This window comes from Canis lupus, chromosome 22, assembly GCF_003254725.2.
Source record: "Canis lupus dingo isolate Sandy chromosome 22, ASM325472v2, whole genome shotgun sequence".
In the NCBI taxonomy this organism is placed as follows: Eukaryota; Metazoa; Chordata; class Mammalia; order Carnivora; family Canidae; genus Canis; species Canis lupus.
Window position 1 is genome coordinate 51,051,638 of NC_064264.1, and position 24,403 is coordinate 51,076,040.

Genomic DNA, 24,403 nt, shown 5'->3' on the forward strand with positions numbered 1-24,403 from the left:
CCTACCCATCATGGATAATTTTCTTCATGTAACATCACATACGGTTTGTTGGAATCAATGAAACTTATAGTGTGGGGACTGCCTGCAGTCTTCAGAAAATTCTAGTCTCTTAAGATGTTGAATGACTTGGATGCACTGAGGAGCAGTGTCTTTGCTAGTTCATTATATTTTAGGAGACGATCAGAAAGGCTCAATTATAAGATTACAGAATAAAACCATACTGTTATCTTCCTTTCAGTTAGTAAGAAACAACTGTCAAAGGAGAAGGTAGAAAGAAGCCACAAAATATAAGGACATTAAAGAAATCAGAAATGGCATTTGAAGTTCTCCGACTGTGACTTAGCACAGGGATTGCTGCAGGAGGGACGATGGGGGGCATCCAGAGGGGAGCACTGGGTATGCCAAATTCTCCTCAGACCACTCCTCAATCCCCATGTGCCTTCCAAGAACCTTTTTAATTTTTTTCCATATCAACTTCAAAATATTCTGTTCAGGAAGTATGAGAGACATCACTTTGGTTTCAGACAGAAAATAAATGTTCATAAGCTAATTTTGTGTTTCCAGTGGGATGTTATTAGGGATTTAAAAAAGCATGCTGTAGACTTACACCCACTTTGGGCATAAGTGCTACCAGCTCTTGGCACTCTTCCTAGAGATAGCTGGTCAGAACCACAGCCTAGACTGGGGGCTCATTCTACACATCTGGCTTAAAGTCTGCTTTTGAAATAAATTTTGAAAATAAACAATCTGCATTCTGGTATGTAAACTGCATTTCGGGCTGATTGGCTGAAATCAGGCCATTATCTTCCCACTTGATTATCGACCAACAAACACATGCACTTTCATGTCCATGCCTTGTACATAGTAGAATGAAATATAACTGTGGACAACAAATGTGACAAATTTAATAATAAATTTTTTAAAAATAGTGAAAGTTCTTAAAGGAGGGTTAAGAATACTGCATGCCTATGCACACATTTTGTGATTCTCTACTCAAAATTTAAAAGCAAAGGAAGCTCTCAGTTGAGATCAGTTTAGTGATTTGGAAAATCAAGTAAAACAAATATTTCAAAGCACAGAAGAAAAATAGAGATGGCAATCATAAAGGAAAAAGTATGAGGAAAAAGGGAGCAGATGGAGAAGTAATTATTGAATAAGTAATAAACAAAAATTTCCTTGACAATATCTCAGTCTGCAAATTGAAGACTCCCCAGTTAGGCAGTTCCTTTTTTTTTTTTTTTAATTAAGATTTTTAAATTTATTTGAGAAAGAGAGAGAGTGAGAGAGAGCACAAGCAGGGGGAGGGGCAAAGGGAGCGGGAGAAGCAGATTCCCTGCTGAGCAGGGAGCCTGACATGGGGCTTGATCCCAGGACCCAGAGATCATGACCTGAGCCAAAAGCAGACACTTAACCAACTGAACCACCCAGGGACCCTTAGGTCAGTTCTGAGGAGAAAAAACATACAAAGTATATCCTGGTAAGGTTTCTGAACAACCAGGACAGTGGAGAGTTTCAAAAGCTTCCCCAAACCAGAAAACCTACCAACCAACCAACCATCAAACAAACACCTAATTACATTCAAATGAAGAAAAAAAAATGACACTGGCATCAGACTTGTCCTCTACAATGTTGGAGAAGAGAGAGAAATTACATCTGAAGAAAATAAATAAATGGAAACCCTTGAAGGAGAAGAGATACACTATAAGGGAATCATCATGATCATAGCTGAGAACAAAATCATGGAACTGCAGCAGAAGACCAGATGCTGGGGAGAGGAATGGGGTGATGGAAGGAGGTAAGAGAAAAGAAGCAGAGGAGAGAGGCACAGATAGAGCGAAAGCCTAATCTTTGTGCGGTGTGGGGAACAGAGAATCTTGAAGGATGAAGGAACTGGTATTTTATTTTCCATGATAATAAAGAAATACATATTTGATCATAAGCAACAGAAAAAGGGAAGCCATAATTCAAAAGAATAAAAAATAAACTAGGACTTCCAAAGTAAAACACTTGCATGTAAATTAGATGCTTTTGCAAACTCTAACATTCAAGATCTTTTACAAATTCTGCTATTGATCTTTCATTTTCATTTTCTTTTTTTTTTTTAAGAGGGGGAGAGAGAAAGGGTGGGAGAAGGGCAGAGTGAGAGGGAGACAGAGAATCCTAGGCAGGCTCCATGCCCAGCATGGAACCCCACACGGGACTGGATCTCACAACACTGAGATCATGACCTGAACCAAGATCAAGAGTCGGATGTTTAATCAACTGAGCCACCCAGATGCCCTAATCTTTCATTCTCTAACTGTGAAATCTGAGGGAACACATTCACTATCTGCTCTTCAATGATAAATAGATAAATCACAACATAAGACAACATACATAGAGATAATTCCTGCCACATACTAAACACTTAATAAGTGGTATTTTGACTGATTTTAGAGAAACCTGCTCTGGGTTTTCTCCCCAGAGAAAATGGTCTCTTGCAAAAGGTATCATACAGGCCACTATTAAGCCGTGGCTGAATGTCAGCAACCAGAGTCCTTCTGCATGTGAGGAAATGCAGTGTTGGGAGGTTGTCTACCTATCGAAGTCACAGGGCTGATACCTGCTATGGCTCAAAAGCGGACGTGTACAGAGGCTAAATTTAAATTCATAACTGCAAATGTTAGGTTTCATGATTTCTTCTACAAACAAAATTAGTTTCTTCATTATTCTCCTGAGACATCAGATTTCAGGACCCCCCATAACCCTGCAGTTACATAGTTCTTTTCTCTAACATATATGTTTACGAAAACTTTGGCCATTTAAAGCAGTGATTCTTACTTTCTTTTAATTGAAATTTTGTTAGTTAACATAAAGAGCAATCTTCATTTCTGGAGTGGAATTCAGTGATTCACCACTTACTTACAACACCCAGGGCTCATTACAGCAAATGTCTTCTTTAATTCCCATCCCCCATCTAGCCCATCCTCCACCCTCTCCCTCCACATCCCTCAGTTTGTTCTCTACTGTTAAGATTCTTACTTTTTGGTCAATGTATTTGTTGTCTTCAATTGCAGACCGTTTGGAGTGATCACACGATGAAGAAGAGGTGGACGGAAGGCTTCGTAAGAGGCAGCAGGTGTCCTGTTGCTGGCGATCAATAAACTGCTTCATGAAACTTTCCCTTTGCAAATGAAGTAGACACATATGCGTCAAGCATTGTTAATAAACCAGAGCAAGTCATGGCATTTTACACTGACAGAAGTGCTTGAGCTCCGATAAACGGTAACAGAAAAGAAGTTCACAGAAAATAAGACCCATCATGCTAAGAGTGGTGTTTAGATTTAATGAGCAGAACAATGAACTTAGAGAAAGCTTCCTGAATTTTCAGTTTTGTTTAAAAAAAGTAATGTCCCTGAAATAACTTTTAAGAAATAATATTCAGTCATTGATGGTATTTCTTTGAATCTCATTGTGGTAATACTTTTTTTTTTTCCCTCTAAGACTTAGAGGGATTAGTTCATCTCTCTGACTTCTACTCATCATAAGAATCCTCAAGAGATAATTTTACATTTAAGGACTCAAAATAACTCAAAAGAAACTTGTTTCATCTGATCTCTGAAGCATGGTGAGAATTCAAATAACAGCTTTTCAAATAACCCCTAATCTTGAATCTAATTTGTGGCTCTTTTATACTTCCTATTTTTAAGTTAAAATTTTTTTAAAATCAGAAATGCAAATATATTTCCATTTGAATTTTAAATATTATGGCACCATAACCAGTCTCATATTTTTATAACCCCCCCCCCCACAGAATTGTTTTTAGAACTGGTTACATAAAAATGTCATATTGTGGGGCACTTGGAATTCTCAGTTGGTTAAGCGGCTGACTCTAGATTTCGACTCAGGTCATGATCTCAAGGTTGTGGGATAGAGTCCCAACCCCATTGGAGTCCACTGCGCCTTCTCTCCCTGCCTTCCTCCACCCCTCCCCCCACTAGCACATGTGTTCTCTCTCTTTCTTTCAAGTGAATAAACAAAATCTTTTAAAAATGGCATATTTCAACTATTTTGGTTCTCTTTGTAATTTTGAGCTACAACTGAAATAGTGTCTTTTAATTTTTAAAAATAAATGTTTTAAAGCATCTTTTATGCAAATGCTCAACTGAAGGGCAAAGTGGTAGAAAATCAAATTAGTATATGTGGCAAATGCCATGTTTCTTCTTATAAAAGTGGAAGACAAGGAGCCATCAGAGCCGGAGGTGAGAGTATTGAGCAAACCCTTTCACCAGGGTTTTCCAAGGATGTATCCATGCTAAATTAAGAACAAGCTAAAGATGAGAAGGAACAAGGTACCATTCTCCCCGGATTGGTTATGTTGGTTTATGATGCATAAAGAAACAATGACAACAGACTTAACATGCTTTTAAGCAAGTCTTTATAATGCAACACTTGTTCTTTGTCTAAATGCATTAAAGAATTTTTAAACTTCAAAATAAGGTAGAAGACAAATGATACTGTAATTAGACAGACATTCTAAACAAGCACAGTAGTGCAGAAACCTGGCTGGTGGCATTTCTCTATTTACTTGACAATAAAAGGCCTCAAAAGGCAAGTTTATCCTTATAGGGTTGAAGGTCAGAGTTTGGTGTCTACTGCAACCTTGAGTACCTGTGACAGTTATCTGGGGATCCAATTCCTGAGGGGCATCTCAGGGAGAAGCAGGGGGAAGCAGCCTTCTTGCCTCAGCTTAATGCCGCTGTCGAATGACCATTCTGAATATACCACTTAAAGGGGTGAATGGTTTTTAAAATAGATAAAGAGAGTAGAAATATACATAACTTAAAAATAGAAGAAATATACCCTTCTTTGAAACACGAATTTGAAAAAAGGGCTGAATCAGATTTAAGAGAAATCGTTGACTGTGTCTGTGATATATACGATGAAAGAAATACGTTAATACCTGATTTTAGGAACTGTAAAATCTGAAGGAAGCTTTGAGATTTTCACCATTTGCGGTCTGTTTGGAAATTTTTCAAAGATTCGAAGTCGCAAGGGGAGCTTTTCTTTGGTGTCCGCATTCGCTTCACTTTGTTTTAACTAAAGAAAAAATAGAAAGAAGGAAAGGGGGGAACTTATTATACTATCAAGTCATAGACTGGATTTTTGGAATCAGAAAAACAAGGAGTTGGTACGTGGCGAACGGTAGATGGCAGCAGAGCCCCATCGAGTGCACTTTGTCACCTGGCATCTATGCTCCGTGTGTGCTCGAACTTTAACCACCCGGAAAACAAAACCACAACTAAACCAAGCAAAAAACTAAAGCAGAAAAAATTAGAAGAAAAATTTATGTTCTTTTATTCCCAAATACAAACCCCCTTTCATAACAAACGTTATTTTTGTTTGCTTATTTATCACTAGCATGTATAATAACGTAACAATAAAATCTGTTTTATGTGTGCTAGAATACAAAATCAAAAAGAATAAAAAGAAATGAAACTCCTGAGTGGTAATATTTGCAAAGAGGGAAAATGTCAGGAAAACAGGTCATTTATTCTAGCAGATTAAAGAGAAAAGCTCAAAATGGAAACAACACATTTGGTACCTACAGGAAGAGTTCTTTATTCAGTTGTAAGATGAATTATTACATTATATGTCATAACATATCTTTGCAAGAAATGACAAGCAAATGGAATTCATCATCTATGTATCATCTATCTACAAGGGTTTTGTATATATTTTATATATATTTTATAGTTCTACAAATTAGATTTCAGGGAAAGAAACTTGACAACATAAACTGGAACCGGTGCTTAGCTAAGGAGCCATCATAAGGATGGATTTGGCCTGAAAAATGAAGTAGGGTGCTTCTATCCCTTCTCACTCCACCTTCTTTCCTGTCCAAGGCTGACTTCTCTTGCAGACCTTCCTTATGTCTCTTTACTACTCCCTCCTCTCAGAGCTCTCTATAGACAGGATAACCTCTCCATATCCACCTATCTCCTGTTCTGCTCTCTAGCCTGCACCTCTAACCACTGAACCCGTTCAAAGAGTCCACCAAATTCAGACAGCCTCTCTGGTGGAGTTAGGGAAGTGTGTTTCAAAAACCAGCAGCTTCTTATTCCTTGCTGGGTATGCTCTTACTTTCTAATTACAACCTGTCTCTGGTTTGTGAAAAGATTAGCATGGGAGGCTGAGAATATTTTTATAACTTTTATAACAGGAAGGAGGGTGGCAATTCTTCCCTCCTCCCCAAGTAGGGGTATCCAAACCAGCCAGAGAGAACATGACCGTTGCATTTGGGGGAACATCCAATTTCAATATAATATATGGCTCAGTTGTCCAGTTGGTGTGAGCTCATAGTGAGATTATAGGTCTTATTTCTAGTTCAGAAAATGTGCCTCATTTTTCATAAAACTCAGAAACTGTTCTTAAATTCTTGTTTTATATAATATAAATATTTTACTGTAGCCATCTGTATGTCTTATTTAATTTGGGGGCTTGTCTGTGGATTTCTGACTTAGACAGTGACCTCATAAGAAGGGTTGACTGTCGTTCATTGCCTTCCTGTCTCCCCAAGTGGAATACAACACAACACGCTCCCAATCATTTGATGGCTGTGATGGTGACAGTGATGAAGACTTAGCTCCCAAGGTGCAAAACTCCTAGCTTTTCCATGAGATGCAAGCAATCAAAAAATGGCTGCAGGGGTGCCTGGGTGGCTCCATTGCTTAAGTGTCTAACTCTTGGTTTTGGCTTATGTCATTATCTCAGGGTCCTGAGATCAAGCTCTGTGTTGGGCTCTGTGCTTGGCAGGGAATCTGCTTGGGATTTTCTCTCTCCCTCTGCTCCTCCCCAGCATGTGTACTCTCTCTCTCTCTCTCTCTCTCTCTCTCACTTTCTTTCTTTCAAATAAATAAATAAATCTTAAAAAAAGAAAAATGGCTCCATATATAAACAAAGAAATTCATGAGGAAGAGACTTGTTTTCTAAAAATTTATTGGCATAACTTGTAAAAAGATATTTGTCAGTAATAAGGAGAGCACACAGAAAAAGAAAAGGTGGTTTGTTTAGTCAGACTAGAGAGAAAGGCAATTATATAAGGCCAAAGACAGGCCAAGAAGATAGAGCAGAAATGAAGGATTTAATTCATGACTTTGCTGACTCATTTACTTATGTATTGGTGTAGTCACTTATAAATCAAATCCCAGAGACCAGATTCCCTGCAAAGTTCTGGGAATATAAAAATAACTAAGACACAGTATTTGCTCTCATGGAGCCCACGTTGTAATGGATAGATCAGTCCGTAAACAGATAATGACAAATAAATAGCTATTCTAGCTGAGATACAAACAAAGTGCTGGGAGCTCAAGGTGAGGAGCAAAGGGAGAAAATTAAAAAAAAATGATGGTGCTACTTTTATTTCTAGAGACTTCTTCCAGTATCATGGAGGCTGAAAGCCCTAAATCAAAGTATCAGCAGCACCATGCTCTCTCTACAGGCTCTAGGAAAGAGTTCTTCCTTGACTCAATTTCTTGGCAATGTTCGTGTTCCTTAACCTGTAGTTCCATCACTGTGTCATCTGCCTCCGAAATCACAAGGCCTTCTTCCCTGTGTGTTTCTGTGTCTGAGTCTCCCTCACTTTTCTCTTACAAAGACATCAATAATTTAAATTAGGGCCCACCCTAAAGCAGTATGATCTTAACTGATCATATCTGAAAAAATCTAATTTCAAATAACATCCCATTCTGAGGTTCCAGGTAGACATGAATTTTGGGGCCATACTATTAAATCCACTACATAGAGTATTTGAAATTCCAGCATATGGTAACTTGGACACTGTTTCTCTCCCCCCACCCACCCTTGAGACTGTCAACACTAGGAGGACAAGGATCCTTGCAGGGGTTGGGTGGGTTTCATTATTCATATTCAGAGCCTGACATACTATTTGACACAAAGTAAGCTAAACAAACATATGTTGAATGAATAATTACATAATAATCGGCAGAACTAAACTCTTTAGCAGATAACTTGGAAATAAAGGAAAGGATTTTTAGTATATTCTTAAAGGTAGAGAGAGAAGCAGAAAATACCCATTTACTGATTGAATACATTTGTTGGCATGGAGTGCAAGTATCCCTGGATTCACAGAATAGAATATAAATAGACTCTATGGCACTTAACCTGAACTTAACATCTACCATTGGTGAACTGAGTGAACTGAGAAATGTTTAGAAAAGGTTTAGACATAAAATTTTGTAATATTTATTTATTTAAAGATTTTATTTATTTATTCATGAGAGTCACAGAGAGAGAGGCAGAGACATAGGCAGAGGGAGAAGTAGGCTCCCTGTGGGGAGCCCAATGTGAGACTTGATCCCAGGACCCTGGGATCATGACCTGAGCCAAAGGCAACCACTGAGCCATCCAGGCATTCCAAAATTTTGTAATATTTTATCAAATATCCTAGAATATGATGTTAACATTGGTCGGTTACCAATATTAAAATATAGTTCCCTTGCCTTTATGTCTTTAAAATGGAGCTCATCTTATTCTACTTTGTGTTAGAGTTATTTATACCTCCTCAAACTACTCAGGGGCAAGATTCTGTTTTTAATTCACTTTCATAGTCCTTTCCAGAGAGCAGAAATATAATAGCTGTTCGTAAATAAATGAATTAGAATTCATAATGAACTGATCATGGAACTTTAAAACTATAAACAGCAAACTAGAAGCTCTTTTTGATGACACAGAAGTTTCTTGAAGATGCTGCAAATCCTCTCAGACATCAGGTGTCAAGGCTCCACATATGTGCAGAAGGGCCAGTTAAACCAGACAAAGATGAGTGGATGCATGGGTGGCAGATATATTGATCTCACTATGGAGGCACTGGATAGAATCTTCTACAAGCAGGAAGGGGCCTCTTTGTGAACGGCAGCTGCCAAGTGCTCTTTCTGCTGTTCACAGTTAAGCAGCATTGACTACAGATGAACATGTACACATCCAGTAGCCTAGCAAACCCTCTCTCAGGCACACACCCACCAGAAACATGCCCGCATGCACACCACAGCCTCGCATGCCCACAGCTGTGCAAAACGGTACTCTCCTCAAATGCCCACTGGCAGCTGGATGGAGAAGTAAACCGTGGTATATTTATGAATTTGAGTCAATAAACTCCATCCAAGCACAAGAATTAGGGTGAATTTTACAAACTAATGTTGAATGAATGAATCCTGACAATGCAAACAAATACATCCCAAATAATTCCATTTATATAAAGTTAAAAAGCAGGCAACACTACTCTATCCTGCTTATGTCTGGAGAGTGGTCATCCTGGGGTGGGGTGAAGCATCATGACCCAGAGGGCATATGGGGAAGGGCTTTTGAGGAACAGCTGGTATTCCTTTGGGTAATGGGTGTGTTCAATCAGTAAAAGTTTAGCAAAATGCCTTTTTCTATATGGAAGATAGAATCCAGTAAAAAGTTAAAAAGAAAAAAGGACAGATGATGGAGTTAAGCAAAATCATCAAATTCTTACTCCACTGCTATTAATCACCTTAACGAGAACCAATTCTCCTTCCCTGGTCTATGATTTTGGCCAAGATACAAAATGAGGGGAAAAAGGCCAAAGAGCAAGACGGGACTGGAGTGTGTGTGGAGGATGAAGATGAGGCAGCCAGGGTAAAGAAAAGTACTGCCTGGTACTTGGAAGCCACTGTTCAAGTACTTAATACACGATAAACCCTATTGTACCTTTTATCCAAATTCTTTCCCCTTCTTGCATTTAAGCACAGATTGTCCCAAGATTAAATGTACTGTGATGCAAGTGATGCAGTGTAATATGGGTTACACTGAATATACAGGATAATAATTTAAGATCATTATATTATGCCACAAAAGCAGACTTTCTAATGCATAGCAATTGTATTTGTAAATATTCACTTAAAAATCATTTCAAAGATCAAATCTCTTGAATGGAAGGAACCTAGTGTAGTGAACCCAAGATTTTAGTCTTTATGTTGAAAAAGCTAATGTAAAGAAGAGCACAAAGGAAAGTCTATAATGGCTTCAGCGGAGCACAAAGTCTGGCTGCAATGGATGGATCAGATGATAGATTTGTAACAGACTCAAATGGTTAAAAAAAAAACACATTTGCAAAAAAGAAGTCAGAATCAAAGAGAAAAATTCAAACCTTGAGCTTTAAAATATATAAATCATCTAAGCTCAGTGCTATTCTATGGCTCAGCATCTGTCTTGTGGAGATACCATTACACATTGGGCGGCTGAAAGCCTTTTGCTTTCCTTGTGCTTCTCAAGAGAGTTAGGTGTAATTGCTCTGCATGACACATACCCTGTTCTGCCTCATTGCTTACACCTTCCATCTTCCAGCCTGTGTTCTCTTCTGTTAAAATATTCCAACATTATTCAGTTTTCCCTTGCTAAACACTGCAACAAATAAGTGAATTGAAGGATTATGTTAAATAATTTTTTTTCGGTAATTTTTGGTGGGACTTTGGAAAAGAAAACAATTTAAAAAGCATTCAGATGGGGGAAAGATTCTCGTTTTAAAATCTAGTCCATGCTGTTTGAAAAATGTGCACAGACCTGTAGGTTAATGTGTCTGAAGAGTATTTTTTTGGCAGAGTTCGATATATGAAAAATGGCCACATTATGTGCAATTTGGGGAAAGAAGTTCCTCTTTGTCACCTGAGTAAATTAAGGCTGAATTCTCTTTGCTTCTTTATACAAGGGTATTATCCAGCTTTTCTGGATCTATATATGACACAGTAATTTAGAACGGAGACTCCTCCTAAAGCATGAACTATTATTTTTCAAGCAAGTTTCTCTTGCTATTTTGCACCTGTGATTTTACAACCCCAAATGCATGGTGTCTGGGTGAAGACAGACTGGATAACTGGAGTAATGATCAGACTGTTGGTCTTTATTAATATCCATGTCCCTGTGTTACTATAAAACCTTGATAAGAAATATAAAGAATATGCCTCACTAGGCTGTTGAGTCCAAGCAAGAATTTCTTAGAAGGGAGGATATTTTCTTTTTTTGCTCTGGGCAAAAGGCCGTCAGCCACATGACTGAATGTAAGACAGCTCTATTATATACTTTTAAAAATGTGTCCCTAAAAAGTGTTCAAGTTGCCAGTTCTCCCCCCTTTTACAGAAAGTCTGGAATACATCCAGCACTGCCAAGGTCACATCCAGGTTTTACTACTACAAACTGAAGGACTCTATTTCTTGGCTTGTGGGCCATAAAAGATACATTGTAATATAACAGCTGGAACCCCAAAGTATTTGTTCAAAGTAACTTTATAACATCAGTTGATTAATGGCAGGTGGTTTTCTTTTCCTACATCTCTCAATAGATTCAGAGGTGTTCCTCATTCATCCTTACAGCATGCCCCTGAAGAAAATAGGGAGAAGAGGTGTATTCTTGGAGGAGCTGGTGCCCTGGGGAATTAAGTGGCTGTTCTGTGCTTCCTGATTTGGGAGACTAGCAGGGCACTTATGAAGGGCTCTTACTCTTACCTCACCTTATGACATCTCTAAAATGTACATAGCATGGAACTTAAGATCTTACAGCTTGAAATGTCCTTCAGAAGGTTACTTTGTGACACAATGTGAATAGCAGTTACAAGGCTTAGACTACAGGAAAATGCTAACAAGTTAGTAAGAGGAAAAGAAACTATTCAAAACAAGAATACCAAATTACATTGAATGGGTAGGTTTTCCTTATATGATTGTCCCTTGAAATCCCATTAATGGACTTAATGATTTCTTAGAGACAATTGTAATGAACACAGTTTGCTTTTGTATGTTTTGGGTTTTGGGTGGTTTTTTTTTTTTTTTTTTTTTTTTTTTTTTTTTTTTTTTTTTTTTTGCCTAGGTCCCTCTATTTTACATTATATTTCTCTTGTGTTATTCAACTGAGACACAGTTGTTTCCATTAGGAAACTTACTGAATCATAGAAACATGTTCATTATGATAAAAAAATGCATTTTTTTGCTCTACCTCAGATGAGATTATATTAGAATTCCATGTAAACTAGATAGTTGGCTCTTGTTAGGAGACGGATATTCAGTAAGTAATAGGAAAAGGCCACACCAAAGGGAATTTAGAATATGTATACTGGATGTATATGTATGTATATATATGAGTGTGTGTGTGCGTGTATACATATATTTATACTCCCATAATTGTCCTCCCTGTTTTGATTCAGAAAACACAGGAGAAAACATAGTCTAAAAAAAAGTAAGAAGATGTGGATTTCAATTTTTGTTCAGTTTTATAATCTCTTAACCACTTTGGATTTCAGTGTTCTCAAATGAGAAATGAGGATCTTCCTTCCTTCATATAAATGCCAGATAGATAAGTGAGATAGCATATTGTCTGTAATTTGAATTCCTCAAGGGAAAATGTGCTATAAAAACCAGAGCTCTCACTATGCCACCATAGCTGCTGGCCCTGCATGGAGATGCTCTCATCTCAGCCAGTGGGGAGAAGTGCAGAGGATGCTCACATGCTGTCCTGTCCAGCGCCTCTCCTCCATCCACTGTGGGACTCCCTCAACCTTTGCCACTCCCTACCTTCTGCCCCTTTGCAGTGTTGTTTGATTTATTTTCTTAAGACTCTTGATTTAAATAGAGAGTGGCGAACATTACTCCTGATCTAGTGTTTTTCCCTCTCTCTTTCCCTTTTCAAACTTTCTTCTCACAAGAGTTGCCTGCACTCGCCATGGACCATGCATGCTGCTCCTCTGCACTAACTCTCTGCTCATCTTCCATCCTCTCCCGGCGGCGGCACCGAGGGGCTGCTCTCACCAGCCACCCATATTTCCCACACTGCTGAAGTCAGCAGCTCCCCCACCCCATGCATCCTGGTTTTATCTCACTGCCACTCCTGAACTGGGTTCTATCCTCCCTAACTGCGTTTCCATCTTAGTCTTGCTCCTTGAATCCCAGTTTTCTTTTCAGAACACTCGAAAAAGAAACATAATCATGTTCCTGGTCCTTAAAGTAATTCAAGGGTGGTCAATTGTGTACATAAGAAATTTGAATCTTCTTAGCATGGCAGAAATGATACCCCCCCACCAACCTCCACCCCATGCCTTCCTTGCTCTTTACACTCCAACAATATTGGCTTGCCGGCCCCTCCCACAGTCTTTCTTGATGTGATGTATGTGTGCCTCCAAACATACAAACGTGTTGTCCTCCCACAATGCTTGCAACACACTTCCCTTTTACATTTGGTTAACTCCCTTAAAAGTCATCCCTGCTAGGAAGATTTCTCGGAATAACAATAACTGGTCGTTACTAAACATGAGTGCTAGACACTAGGCTGAACACTTTGCATCGCTAAGACTACTCAATCCCCCAGTTTGGCCCTGGATGTTGCTCCATACTCTAGCATGTTACAGATATGGAAACTGAGGTCACAGGAGCTTAAAACAGCTGCCCAAGGTCACATGGCTGGAAGTGGTAGCACTGCGGTGTGACTCCAACGTTTCTGATTCCAGAGCTTGAGCTTTTACAAACTGTTTTATACTGTCTCATCAAAACAACATTTTCAAGCAATAGATGCATTTTTCCTTCTGCAATTTTGTACCTGCCATTTCTTAAATATGGAATATTTTCTCCCACTTTGCTAACAACATTAAATTCATCATTTTCAGACACATCTTCCTTACCTGCCTCCCATCTGAATTGGGCATGACTTCCGCACCATTTCTTGCAATTTCTTCAGCCTTAGTGCTCAGGGCTTTATGCCATCATCTCCTAATTATGCATATCTGTCTCCTATTGAGGTGACACATTCTAAATTAAGAGCAGGACTCTGTGCCCTGTGGCCTCACACTGTACATTTACACACACACAGGACAAAGATAACACAATGGTGATGAGATGAATAAAAAAAGTGGCATCGGTGGAGTCCCATGAACGGGACAAAGTGGCCCATTTGTGAAGTTTCTCCTCATTTTATTATCCTCTTCTTAGGCTCTTTACAAGGTGGAAGAAGCCATATTAACCAGCACAAACAAGTCTCCCAATTTCAGATGGGTTATTTTACTGATCAAGAGGAAGAAAGAGAAATGACAAGTCTCATCAGCTTTTGCATTAGAAATAAAATCATAAAAAGTGTTTGGCTCCTGATGAGATGTATGCCCTCAGCTTTTTAAGATCAAAACATCATAATTAACTATAAATTCTATATGACATATTCACAGTATAAAGGTTCACAGATGTATATGTCTTTGAACAGGGCCACACAGCAGACAATTTATACATATATGTTGTGTTATTGGAGTTTACCATAGAAAATTCTTACCCCATTAAAAAAAATAACACTTTATGTGGAAATCATTTTGCACTTACATAAGATTGCAAAGATAGTACAGAGAGTTCCTGGATGCCCTTGACCCAGCTTTTTCTTATGTCTGCATCTTATATAACCATAGAACATTTATTAAAACTAAGAAGTTAACCTTGGTCAAATACTTTTAACTAAAGTGGAGAACATATTTGGGATTCCCTGGTTTTTGTGTCAGCATCATTTTAAAGAGTCAATACAGGGTGCCACATTATATTTCATTGTCATGTATTTTGAGGCTGTGAATTTCTCCTATCTTCCTTATTTGTGAATGACCCTGACAGTTTTAAGGAGTACTGGGCAGGTCCCTTGTAGAGTGAGGGCAATTTGGGATTGTCTGATGTTTTCTCATGACTTGACTGTGGTTATGGATTTTGGGGGGAAGAATATCAGGGAGATTATGGGCTTATCTCATCATATCAGGGGGAACATGACACCAATAGTCTTAATGTTGGTGATGGCAACTGTAACAAGGGTAAGGTGTGTCTTCTGGGTTTCTCTAATGTTATAGTGTCCTCATACTACTCTTTCTTTAAACCATGAGGTAGAAGCAAGTCACCAACTCCTGCACACAGCTAAGGAGAGAAGACTTAAGGTTCTTCTCTCAGGAAGGAGGAGCATCAACGAATTTGTAGACACATATCAAAACCATCAGAATAATTTAAAAAAACAAGTTTTGAAGGGAGAACTTGGAGGTCATGCAAATATCCTATTTCTTCTTCAAGTTTAACACTAATTTCAGCATCCATCAGTAGATCCCACCTGCCACAATTATAATTGTAATGTTCTAATGGTGATTTTCTATTTCCCTCATTTATTATTCTATTATTTCTATTTCTATTTACTTGCCACTATTCTGTGAGGAAGAGTTGCCACTTCTCTAGTTTTAAATTCAATCATTTATTTATACACAAGTGTGAGCTTTGGTTGTTTATTTCACTCTCTGGATCAATAATCGAATACTATCATTATTTATTTTATTGCTCAAATTGCTCTTGCTTTGGCTATTGGGGGCTTTTTCAGTTGGCTTCTCCACTCTTCTAATATACCTTTTTATTTTCCTTTCTTTTTAAAAGGTTCTTCCTTACTTTCTGGGCTCCACAAAATACTTAAGTCTTATCTTGTGTTTTCAGACTGAACTTGACAATCAGCTATTTCTCCACAAAGAGTCCTGATTTTCTTTCCTGGAGTATGGCATTTAGAAATGAAAATCTTGGCACTGGGTTTGCTTGTTGCCACTGGTATGTCACTGCTCCTAGGCTTACTCAAAGTAAAGAAAGAGCTAGTAAATACATGTATGTATATAAAATGATGTTATACAAACATATTTATACCCAACAACTATGTATGGATGGATGGTCTTATGTAACCTTAGATCATATATATGAATCCATCCATGTATCTATATATCTGTCTATGTATCTATGTATCCATCCATCCATCTTCTATCTTAAACTGAGTTCATACTGATACTCCTACTCCAATCTGATGCTTTAGGGTTCATCTGGCATCTCCCCTTTGCTTATCTGTAACTTCTTTCTCCGACAGTGTGACATGATCTGCAGTAAATGTCCTTATTTGTTCCACCTTAGTGCATATATAACTAGTATCAGGAATGGTATTTGTCATAAAATAAATACCACACATTAAATTGGAGGTATGGAAGACACATATATTGTAGTCCCCACGTTGGGGTCTTGAACCTCAGCTGTGCTCTGTTTCCTTGGCAATTCATGCATTTTCCAAGTACCATTCCTGAATATGCTTATGGAAGATTGTAGAGTTATTCAATTTTGCAGACTTTGATAAAAAGGGCTTATTAGATGCACTATGAAAATTCACGTTAATCAACATATTTTATGCAAAGCAAAATGGAAATAGGAATAACATCAAACCAAATAGCATGCATGTATATTTCTCATTTCCTAGAAATAATTTAAGTCATTCTTTTGTTAATATCGGAGTAAAAAATATTCGATAGTCATATGGCTGTGTGAGAATGCCAGACATGCTCCACCTCTCACTGTACCTACTATTGAGCAAGCACACTGAGCGGAATGTAAAGAAAGGATAAGATGAACTCATTAACCCTCAAGTATGTGGAAGCAGAATCATGAATAAATCAAAAGAAGATGGTTGCTGCTTTTAGACAAATTCCATAACTTTCTGGCCACCTTTTATTAAAAATTAGTTCAGTTCGATCTAGTCTCCTAGGTCTTCTGGTTCAAATCTTCCCCTGACCCCTACTCCACAGAGCTACAAGTATGACTTCTGCTCTAGAACTAGGGAAGGAACGCAGTCCCATCCTTTACAGCTCCACATCTCCTTTTAGGTCTAGTTTCTCAGAGCAGAGGCCAGGGTGGAGAGTTAGGAGAATAGATTGCCTTAGGAAACCAGCCACAGTTCAGGGTGGCCCTCTTTGTGGTTTGGTCTAGATATGGACCTGTTGAAAGATGATGGTTTTCTGTATGGATGACAAGCATTGTAAGCAGTCAGGGACATGAAATTCTGGCCTAGAAGGAATAAGGCTGACTAGCTGGACCAATCAGATCTTCTCTTGTTGGGAGCTTGAACTTGAGACAGAGAGAGCGTTGATTATTTGTAACAAAACCATAAGCCAAACTGACATGGAGAAAATCGGAGAGAGATTATTTGTGCTGCCTTAATGGCAAATCACTTGGAGTTATTAAACATTTTTTTTACAAGGTTATAGTATCTCTTTTCTTTCCACTCTATACAATCTCACCAGATTCACAATTTTCACTATTTTGTCTATACAGAGAACATCACTAAGACTGAAGAAGAATCAGAGAGGGTGAGGACTTTTGGCTGGTTTCTTCAATGACATAGCCCACATGCCTAGGACAGTGCCTGGCACATGGTAGGCATTGGGTATGTGAAGATTTCATTGACCATCCATGTTTGTATCTCTAGCCAGCCAGCCCTCACTCCTGAACTCTAGATGTGCATATGCAGCCATTAGGTGTCTGTCTCTGCTTAGGCCCAAACTCATCACAACATGCCCAAGGAGGACTTGTCAATCTTTTCCTTCAGATAGGGCTCTGTGCTAATGTTTCCTGCTTCAGTGAATGTTACCATCATTCATCCAAGAGTTACCCCCAAGACTCTCTCATTTATGTTCTTAAATCCAAACTCTCACCATGTCCCTGCTGATTTTACTTCCCAAACAGCTCTCTAATTTACTATCACCTCCCACCTTCAAGCCTTCTGAGGCTTCCCATGTTCTTAGGTCAAATGTAAAATTCTTTGCATGTTTCTCAGAGTGCTGCATGGTATATGACCTGTTTGCTTTTCCATATTCACTTTAAACCACTTCACCCTGAACTTTCTATGTTCTGGTCATGCCGAACGCTCTTCTTTCTCTCTGCAATGTTCTCCTCTCCTCTCTCCCTGTCAACACCTTTATGAAATCACTGCTGCTCATCCTTTATAACTTAGCTCAAGTGTTTCTTTCTCCTTCCTCACTGCTCTCACTCCCATGTGGGTCAGTGTCCTCTATGAACTTCTCACTCAAATGGTGTTCTTTTCTGAAGAATGTTCATCTCAGTTTGTAAATATTTATTCACTACTTTGGTTATTTGATTTATGTACAACTCCTCCATTAAACCATAAGGTCCAGGAGAGCAGAGAATTTAACTGCTTATTATTGTCTCTTTAGTACCCAGCCCGGGTACTTTTGAACAATGTAGGGATTCAAAGATTTGAGAAACAAATGAATAGGCAGATAATAATGCTTTGGAAAGAATGGAAAAGTATATAGGCTGAGACTCAGAACAAAGAACAGATGGACTGTGTTAAACCTAAGTCCAAAAGGAGTTGAGGCAATGACAACCCTTCCAGTGTACTCAGATTTGAGTTTAGGTACATATCGGGTAACACTCGTTATAGTCTCCACTCCTTATAGTCCTAACATAGCTACAAAAGAATCCCTTTGCAATTCATGAAACTGAAAACCAATTGTCTGTCATGCTTTTTCCTGAAAACTGTAACAATCCAGTTTCCATACTGTGAAAGGGTCTAAAGAAAAAAAATTGCTGTTCATTAAAAAAATTTTGTTCTCTTGATTACAAAAAGCAAACAAGATAGAGTCCACACAGCTAAACAATAGGACTAAGGCTGGGTGTGCTGAATTTGGGCAGACTGAAGGGGGAGCTTCTCCTCCAGTTTGGGCATGTTTTCCCTACAAACCTTCCCATTTTCAAACTTGAGGGGTTGCCTTGTAGAGTGCTATAGAAAAAAATGTAATGAAAGTAATTTTGTGTTAGCATAATTGTAGAATGGTACAACCAACAACTCATCAATATAGGCAAGTCATTTCATATTTGTTTAAAGGCAAGAGAGCCTTAAGGTAATTCATAAAAAGTTCCAAGTGCCAGTGGAATGAGACAAAGATCAAGGTTTCTAAAAGTGATCTGGTTTGGGTCAATCATTCACAGAATGAAAGTCTGAAAAAGCTTAGAAGAACTCTTCTTCCAAGAAAGTCTCAAGCTCATAAAGCTCACTTTTTATGGACTTATTTGATTAAGGGTGAAGGTAAAGATTCCAACTGCTGAGAATGCTGCTCTTGGCTGGTGACAGCTGGTCTGTGTCCTGAGGAGTACCCGCTACCCCCCATTGTGCCATGCTCTCAGCTACTTACGTCCTAGCACCAAAAAGGAAACACTTCTTGAGGCCAGAGAACAAGGCTCTGGTGGTTGTGTTAGTTTCTGAGGGCTGTTGTAGCAAAGTACCAAAACTGGGTGGCTTAAAACAACAGAAGTTTATTGTCTCATAGTTCTAGGGGGCTGGGAGTCCAAAATCAAGGTGTATGGGGGCTTGGTGCCCTGTGGGGGTTCTGAGGGTCTGCCTATTCTGTGCCTCTCTCTTAGCTTCTGGTGATGGTCAGCAATCCTTGATGCTCCCTAGTTTGTGGACACCTCACAGTGTCTGTCTCTGTCATCACTTTGGTGTTCCCATCTGTTTGTCTCTTCTTTTCATATCAGGACACCAGTCATAGGGGATTCAGGTTCACCCTAAAGACCTCATCTTAACTTGATTACATTTGCAAATACCCCATTTCTAAATAAGGTCACCCTCTCACATACTAAAGATTCGGGCTTCAACATACCTTTTTGAGGTACACAACTGAATGCACAACCATAGGACATACATTCTAAGACATACCTTCTCTGTCTGATGCTCTGATCCCTAGCTATCATTGGTTTAACTCCAAAATTCTGGTCAGCTGTTTCCCCTTTTTGCATTGACTTCTGGATTTCTAGGCCATGTCTAATGCTGATAATTAATACCCCCAAATTCTGAGCCTCTGTTGTGACCTATTGGTTTGAACTCTGAACAGTTTGCAGCCTTAGTCACTTCATCTCTTTGAATTGATTTTACTGCTGTTCATGTCTTTCTTGACATAAGAATTTATTATTAAACAAAGGCCTAGCAATGAAGCAATTTCAGAAATAGCAGAGCAAATACTATGTAAGATGACCTCCTGAAATTTAAATTACAGAAAATTATGGGGAGCAATATGTAAATTGATGACTGTAGAGTCATTTCTGACCAAAAGATGGAGAGTGGCTTCAAGTGGAGTTACGTAACCTCAAAGGTTTCCAGGAAAGACCATTTCCCAACCCCCAGTTGCTAATGATTTGTAGCTTCTTGAGGGGATTGATCCTCTGGCTCCTGGGCAGCTCAGTGTTTCCTGGAGCAGCAGGAATTCTGGATATCTGATGCCTCCAACTGCCTGGGATTCCCAATGGTTGACCTTGTGAGTTGGGCAAACATCACTCTCCATGCATGCCACATGGAAAAGAAGGTTGCGTAGCCCTATGGTAAACAGTGTTGACATAACTAAAAACATTGGCCAATAATGAGTGGTCTGTCTGGAAGCATTGAGGATGACAAGTCGAAGAAGAAAGGATTGGTAATCAGTCTTCACTTCCTTAGCTGTCATACATTGCTCATCTCCTAGAACCCAACTTCCACTCAAGTGCCTGAGCTTGCTGTCTTCACTGTCACTTACCAACTCCTTACTGCTAATATGGTTGCTATTTTTTCATTAATTTTTTTTAAAGTTGTGATCAAAAGTTCAGTAGTGTTACAGCAAGTACATTCATCTTGTTGTGCAAAAGACCTTCAGGACTTTTTCATATTGCAGAACTAAAACTCTGTAGACATTGAATTCCCCTCTGCCTCCTCCCATTGCCCCCCCCCCCCCCGCCCCCGCCCCAGCTCCCGGCTCTCAGCAGCCACCATTTTACTGTTTCTACAAACCAGATTCTTCTAGAAACCTCACGGAAGTGGAATCATATGGTACTGGCTTATATTAGTGACCACAATATCCTCAAGATTCACCCATGCTGTAGCATGTGTCAGAATCTCCTTCTTTTTTAAGGCTGAATAATAATCCATTGTATGCCTACACATTTTCTTCATCCATTCACCTGCTAATGGACATCTGAGTTGCTTCCACCTCTTGGCTATTGTGAATAATGCTGCAACAAACATGGGTTTGCAAATATCTCTTCAAGACCCTTTTCTTTTGCATATATACCCAGAAGTGGTATTACTGGATCATATCCATTTTTAATTTTTTGAGGACCTTCATACTATTTTTCATGGTGGCTGCACATTACCGGCAATAATGCACAAGTATTCCAATTTCTCCATATCCTTGCCAATACTTTTTATTTCCTAGTTTTTTAATAGCGGCCATAATAATGACTGTGAGGTTGTATCTCATTGTGGTTTTAATGATTAGTGATGCTGAGCATCTTTTCATATGGTTCTTGGACATTCTTTTATTTTCTTTGGAAAAATGTCTTTTCAAGTCTTTCACGACTTGTTTTTTGTTGCTGTTGAGTTGTAGGATTCTTTATATATTCAGATATTAACCCCTTATCAGATAAATGATTTGTAAATATTTTCTACCATTACATAGATTGTCTTTTCATTATGTTGATTGTTTCCTTTGATGCACAGATGCTTTTAAGTTTGATATAGTCCCATTTGTCAATTTTTTTGCCTTTGTTATGTTTGATGTCATATCCAAGAAGTCATTGCCAATTTCAATGTCATGAAACTTTTTTGGAATGTTTTCTTCTTGGAGTTTTATAGTTGTAAGTCTTACATTAAGTTCTTTAATCCATTTTGAGTTAGTTTTTGTATAGAGTTTAAGGTAAGGGTCCCTCCCATATGCATGTGGACATCCAGTTTCCCAGCATCACTTATTAAAGAGACTTTCCTTTTCCCCTTGTGTGGTTTTGACATCCTTATTGAAGATCATGACATGAAGGTTTATTTCTGGGCTTTCTTCTGTTCTGGGCTTTCTTCTGATCTACAAGTCTGTCTTTATGTTAGTACTATGCTGTTTAGTTATTGTAGCTTTGTGGTATGTTTTGAGATTAGAGAACGTGAGGCCTCAACTTAGTTTGTTTTTTCAATCAAACAAAATTGTTTGTTTGTTTGTTTGTTTTGGCTATTTGGGGACTGTTGAGATTCAACATGAATTTTAGTTTTTTTTGTTTGTTTGTTTCTGTTTCTGCAAAAAAGTACATTAGAGTTTTGATAGGGATTGCACTGAACCTATGGATCACTTTGGGTAGTATGGACCTTTTAACAATATTAATTCTTCTAGTTCATGAACACAGAACTTTCTGTTTACTTGTGTCTTTTGTAATTTCTTTCAGCAATATTTTGTCAGTTTTAGTGTAGAAATCTTTTACATCCTTGGTTAAGGTTACTGCTCAGTATTTCATCCTTCTTGATATTATTATAAATAGAAGTGTTTTCTATGGTGACATTTTTTTCACCTCTCTGAAGTCTTTGAGATTGTTGACCAGTTTCCTTCTTGAAACACTTTTACCTTTGGATTTGATGACAAACACATTCTGAACTTTTCTCCTACGCTTGGGCTGTGACTTCTCATCCATATTTCAAGCTCCTCCTCATGGCTTATATGATTCATTTGTTGTTCCTCAGGAGCCAGGGTAAACTTAGGAATTCTAAAGGCTTAAATTACCACCTGCATGTTGACTTTTGCTCCTCCGTAATATCTATTTCAGCTCCAACACTCTGCCTAAGCTTTCAACCTTCTATCTACCCACTGACCTTGTCTCATAAATATATCCCAGGCATCTCATGGTAAACATGGACAGCTTCCCCCCTGTCCTCCTGCTGCCAAAATAAAACATACCAAACTTCTCTTTGTTCCTTCTCTTGTGCTCTCTGTCTTGGCACACCTCGGGCAATCCAGAAACCTGAGTAATACCCTGGTCTCCTGCCTTTGCTCTTCTCTTACTTCCAACTGGTCACCAAATCTTACCCTCTGTATTCCCTTCTCTATATTCCACCACCCCTGTATATTCTCTTGTCTCAGTTTCCTTTAGTTGAGGCTGTGATCACCATCTGGCTCAGGACTGATGCTCTTATCATCAGTGTAGGGCTCCTTCAGTCTATTTTCTGTTCTGAGGCTGGAATATAGGGAACATGATGTCACTCTTGGGCTTAAATGCCCTTAGAATAATATCTAAATTCTCAGCACTGCTCATAACTTTTCACCTGTAGTTCCCTGCTCATTTTTCCAACACGCCATTTCTCCTTTGCTGAACACCTGAGTCACAGTGAACTTCTAAAGGAAGACATTTCTTGCCTAAGTTCATACAGTTTGTAGGTGCCTAAGTTGGAATAACATGGGCTCTCTGACTTGAATCCAATGTCCTCGCCAAAGAACATCATGGTATCAGTGCAGAGAACCAGTTCCTTCATTCATAGTGGTCTCCAAATAACCACTATGCTTTTTCTTGCCAAAAGTAGAAGCTTGCTGTTCTCTTGGTCCTGAATATCCTCCCTTATGCCATTTTCTTCTAATGCCTTTCACTCAGATAGGCATTACTTCAGATTTCAGTCTACACCATACTTGTGAGAAAACACCTCTGATTTCATCCTCAAAGTTGGTTGTGTCTCCTATGTGCTCCCAAGCCCCTATATTATCTGTTTATGTATCACTTTCTCCCACCACCTTATACGTAACTTAAGGCAGGAACAGTATCTTGGTAATCATTATGTCCCTTACCCCTAACTTGGTCATCATTATGTCCCTTACCCCTTCAGACCCACAATATCTGAAGCACAGTAGATAAACAGTCAGACTCCCAGATTATGAAACAGATCTAGTTTCTGAGCAGTAACATCCTATCTATGAAAGGGATACCTCATATGACCTTAGCCTGATGCTATTACATATTTGAATCATGCAGCCCTCCTCTCTCCACCCTCCCCCCCCCCGATTCCTGGCGCACTACGCTATATTCTGATTATAATTTGACCTTCAGTCTTACATCCACAGGAAGAAAATATGCTAATCTGCAAATGTAAGCACATCATCCAACCTACTTTCTAGACACGCATCTCATAATGAATGAAGGAACTGGTTCTCTGCACAGGCATCGTGATGTCCTTTGGTGAGGACACTGGATTCGAGTCAGAGAGCCTGTGTTATTCCAACTTAGGTATCTACAAACTATACAAACTTGGGCAAGAAATGTCCTTTGAGTGTTAGTTTCTGTGTCTTTAATATTCAGCATAAAATCCAATAATTTAACATGTGGTGCCTTGCATGAGGTAGTTTTCGATGGGTGGTATTTACTATCACAGAGTTACATCACTTATGTTACACTAAGTTGAATGAATTCACTCATGGGCAAAATGCTGGGAAGACTGAAGGCTTGACCCAGATCAGGAGACAGCAATCAGGGCTAAGCTGAATGGCACAATCCCCAACCATGTGTCTCTGTGCAACTGTTCTCCATCTGGAAACACCTCAATATAGACACAGAGCAGAGATGAAAACAAAAGCTCCCAGGTAAGGCTGAAGAGAAACATTCCCCTAGAGCTCATATTTTAAAAGGAATATAATTTAAAAAAACAAAGGCCTAAGAGAGAAAAGCTCCTTTACATGTTCATCCTCACTATGCAGTGGATACTACCAAAGACCAAACATCATCAAATTTGAACCAGGATTCAAATGAGA

At 38.8% G+C, this 24,403-nt stretch overlaps 1 protein-coding gene across 6 annotated transcripts in view; it reads right to left on the reverse strand.

The window, feature by feature from the left end:
- The window catches only part of NALCN (sodium leak channel, non-selective), a 315,576-nt gene that overhangs the window by 82,496 nt on the left and 208,677 nt on the right, over positions 1-24,403 (reverse strand). For all 6 annotated transcript variants that reach the window (XM_025441082.3, XM_025441086.3, XM_025441081.3 and 3 more), the window contains 2 exons: positions 4,943-5,079; positions 3,022-3,163 (listed from right to left, as the gene is read on the reverse strand). In XM_025441082.3, the coding sequence (XP_025296867.1) occupies positions 3,022-3,163; positions 4,943-5,079 (279 nt within the window). The remainder of the gene's footprint in view (positions 1-3,021; positions 3,164-4,942; positions 5,080-24,403) is intronic.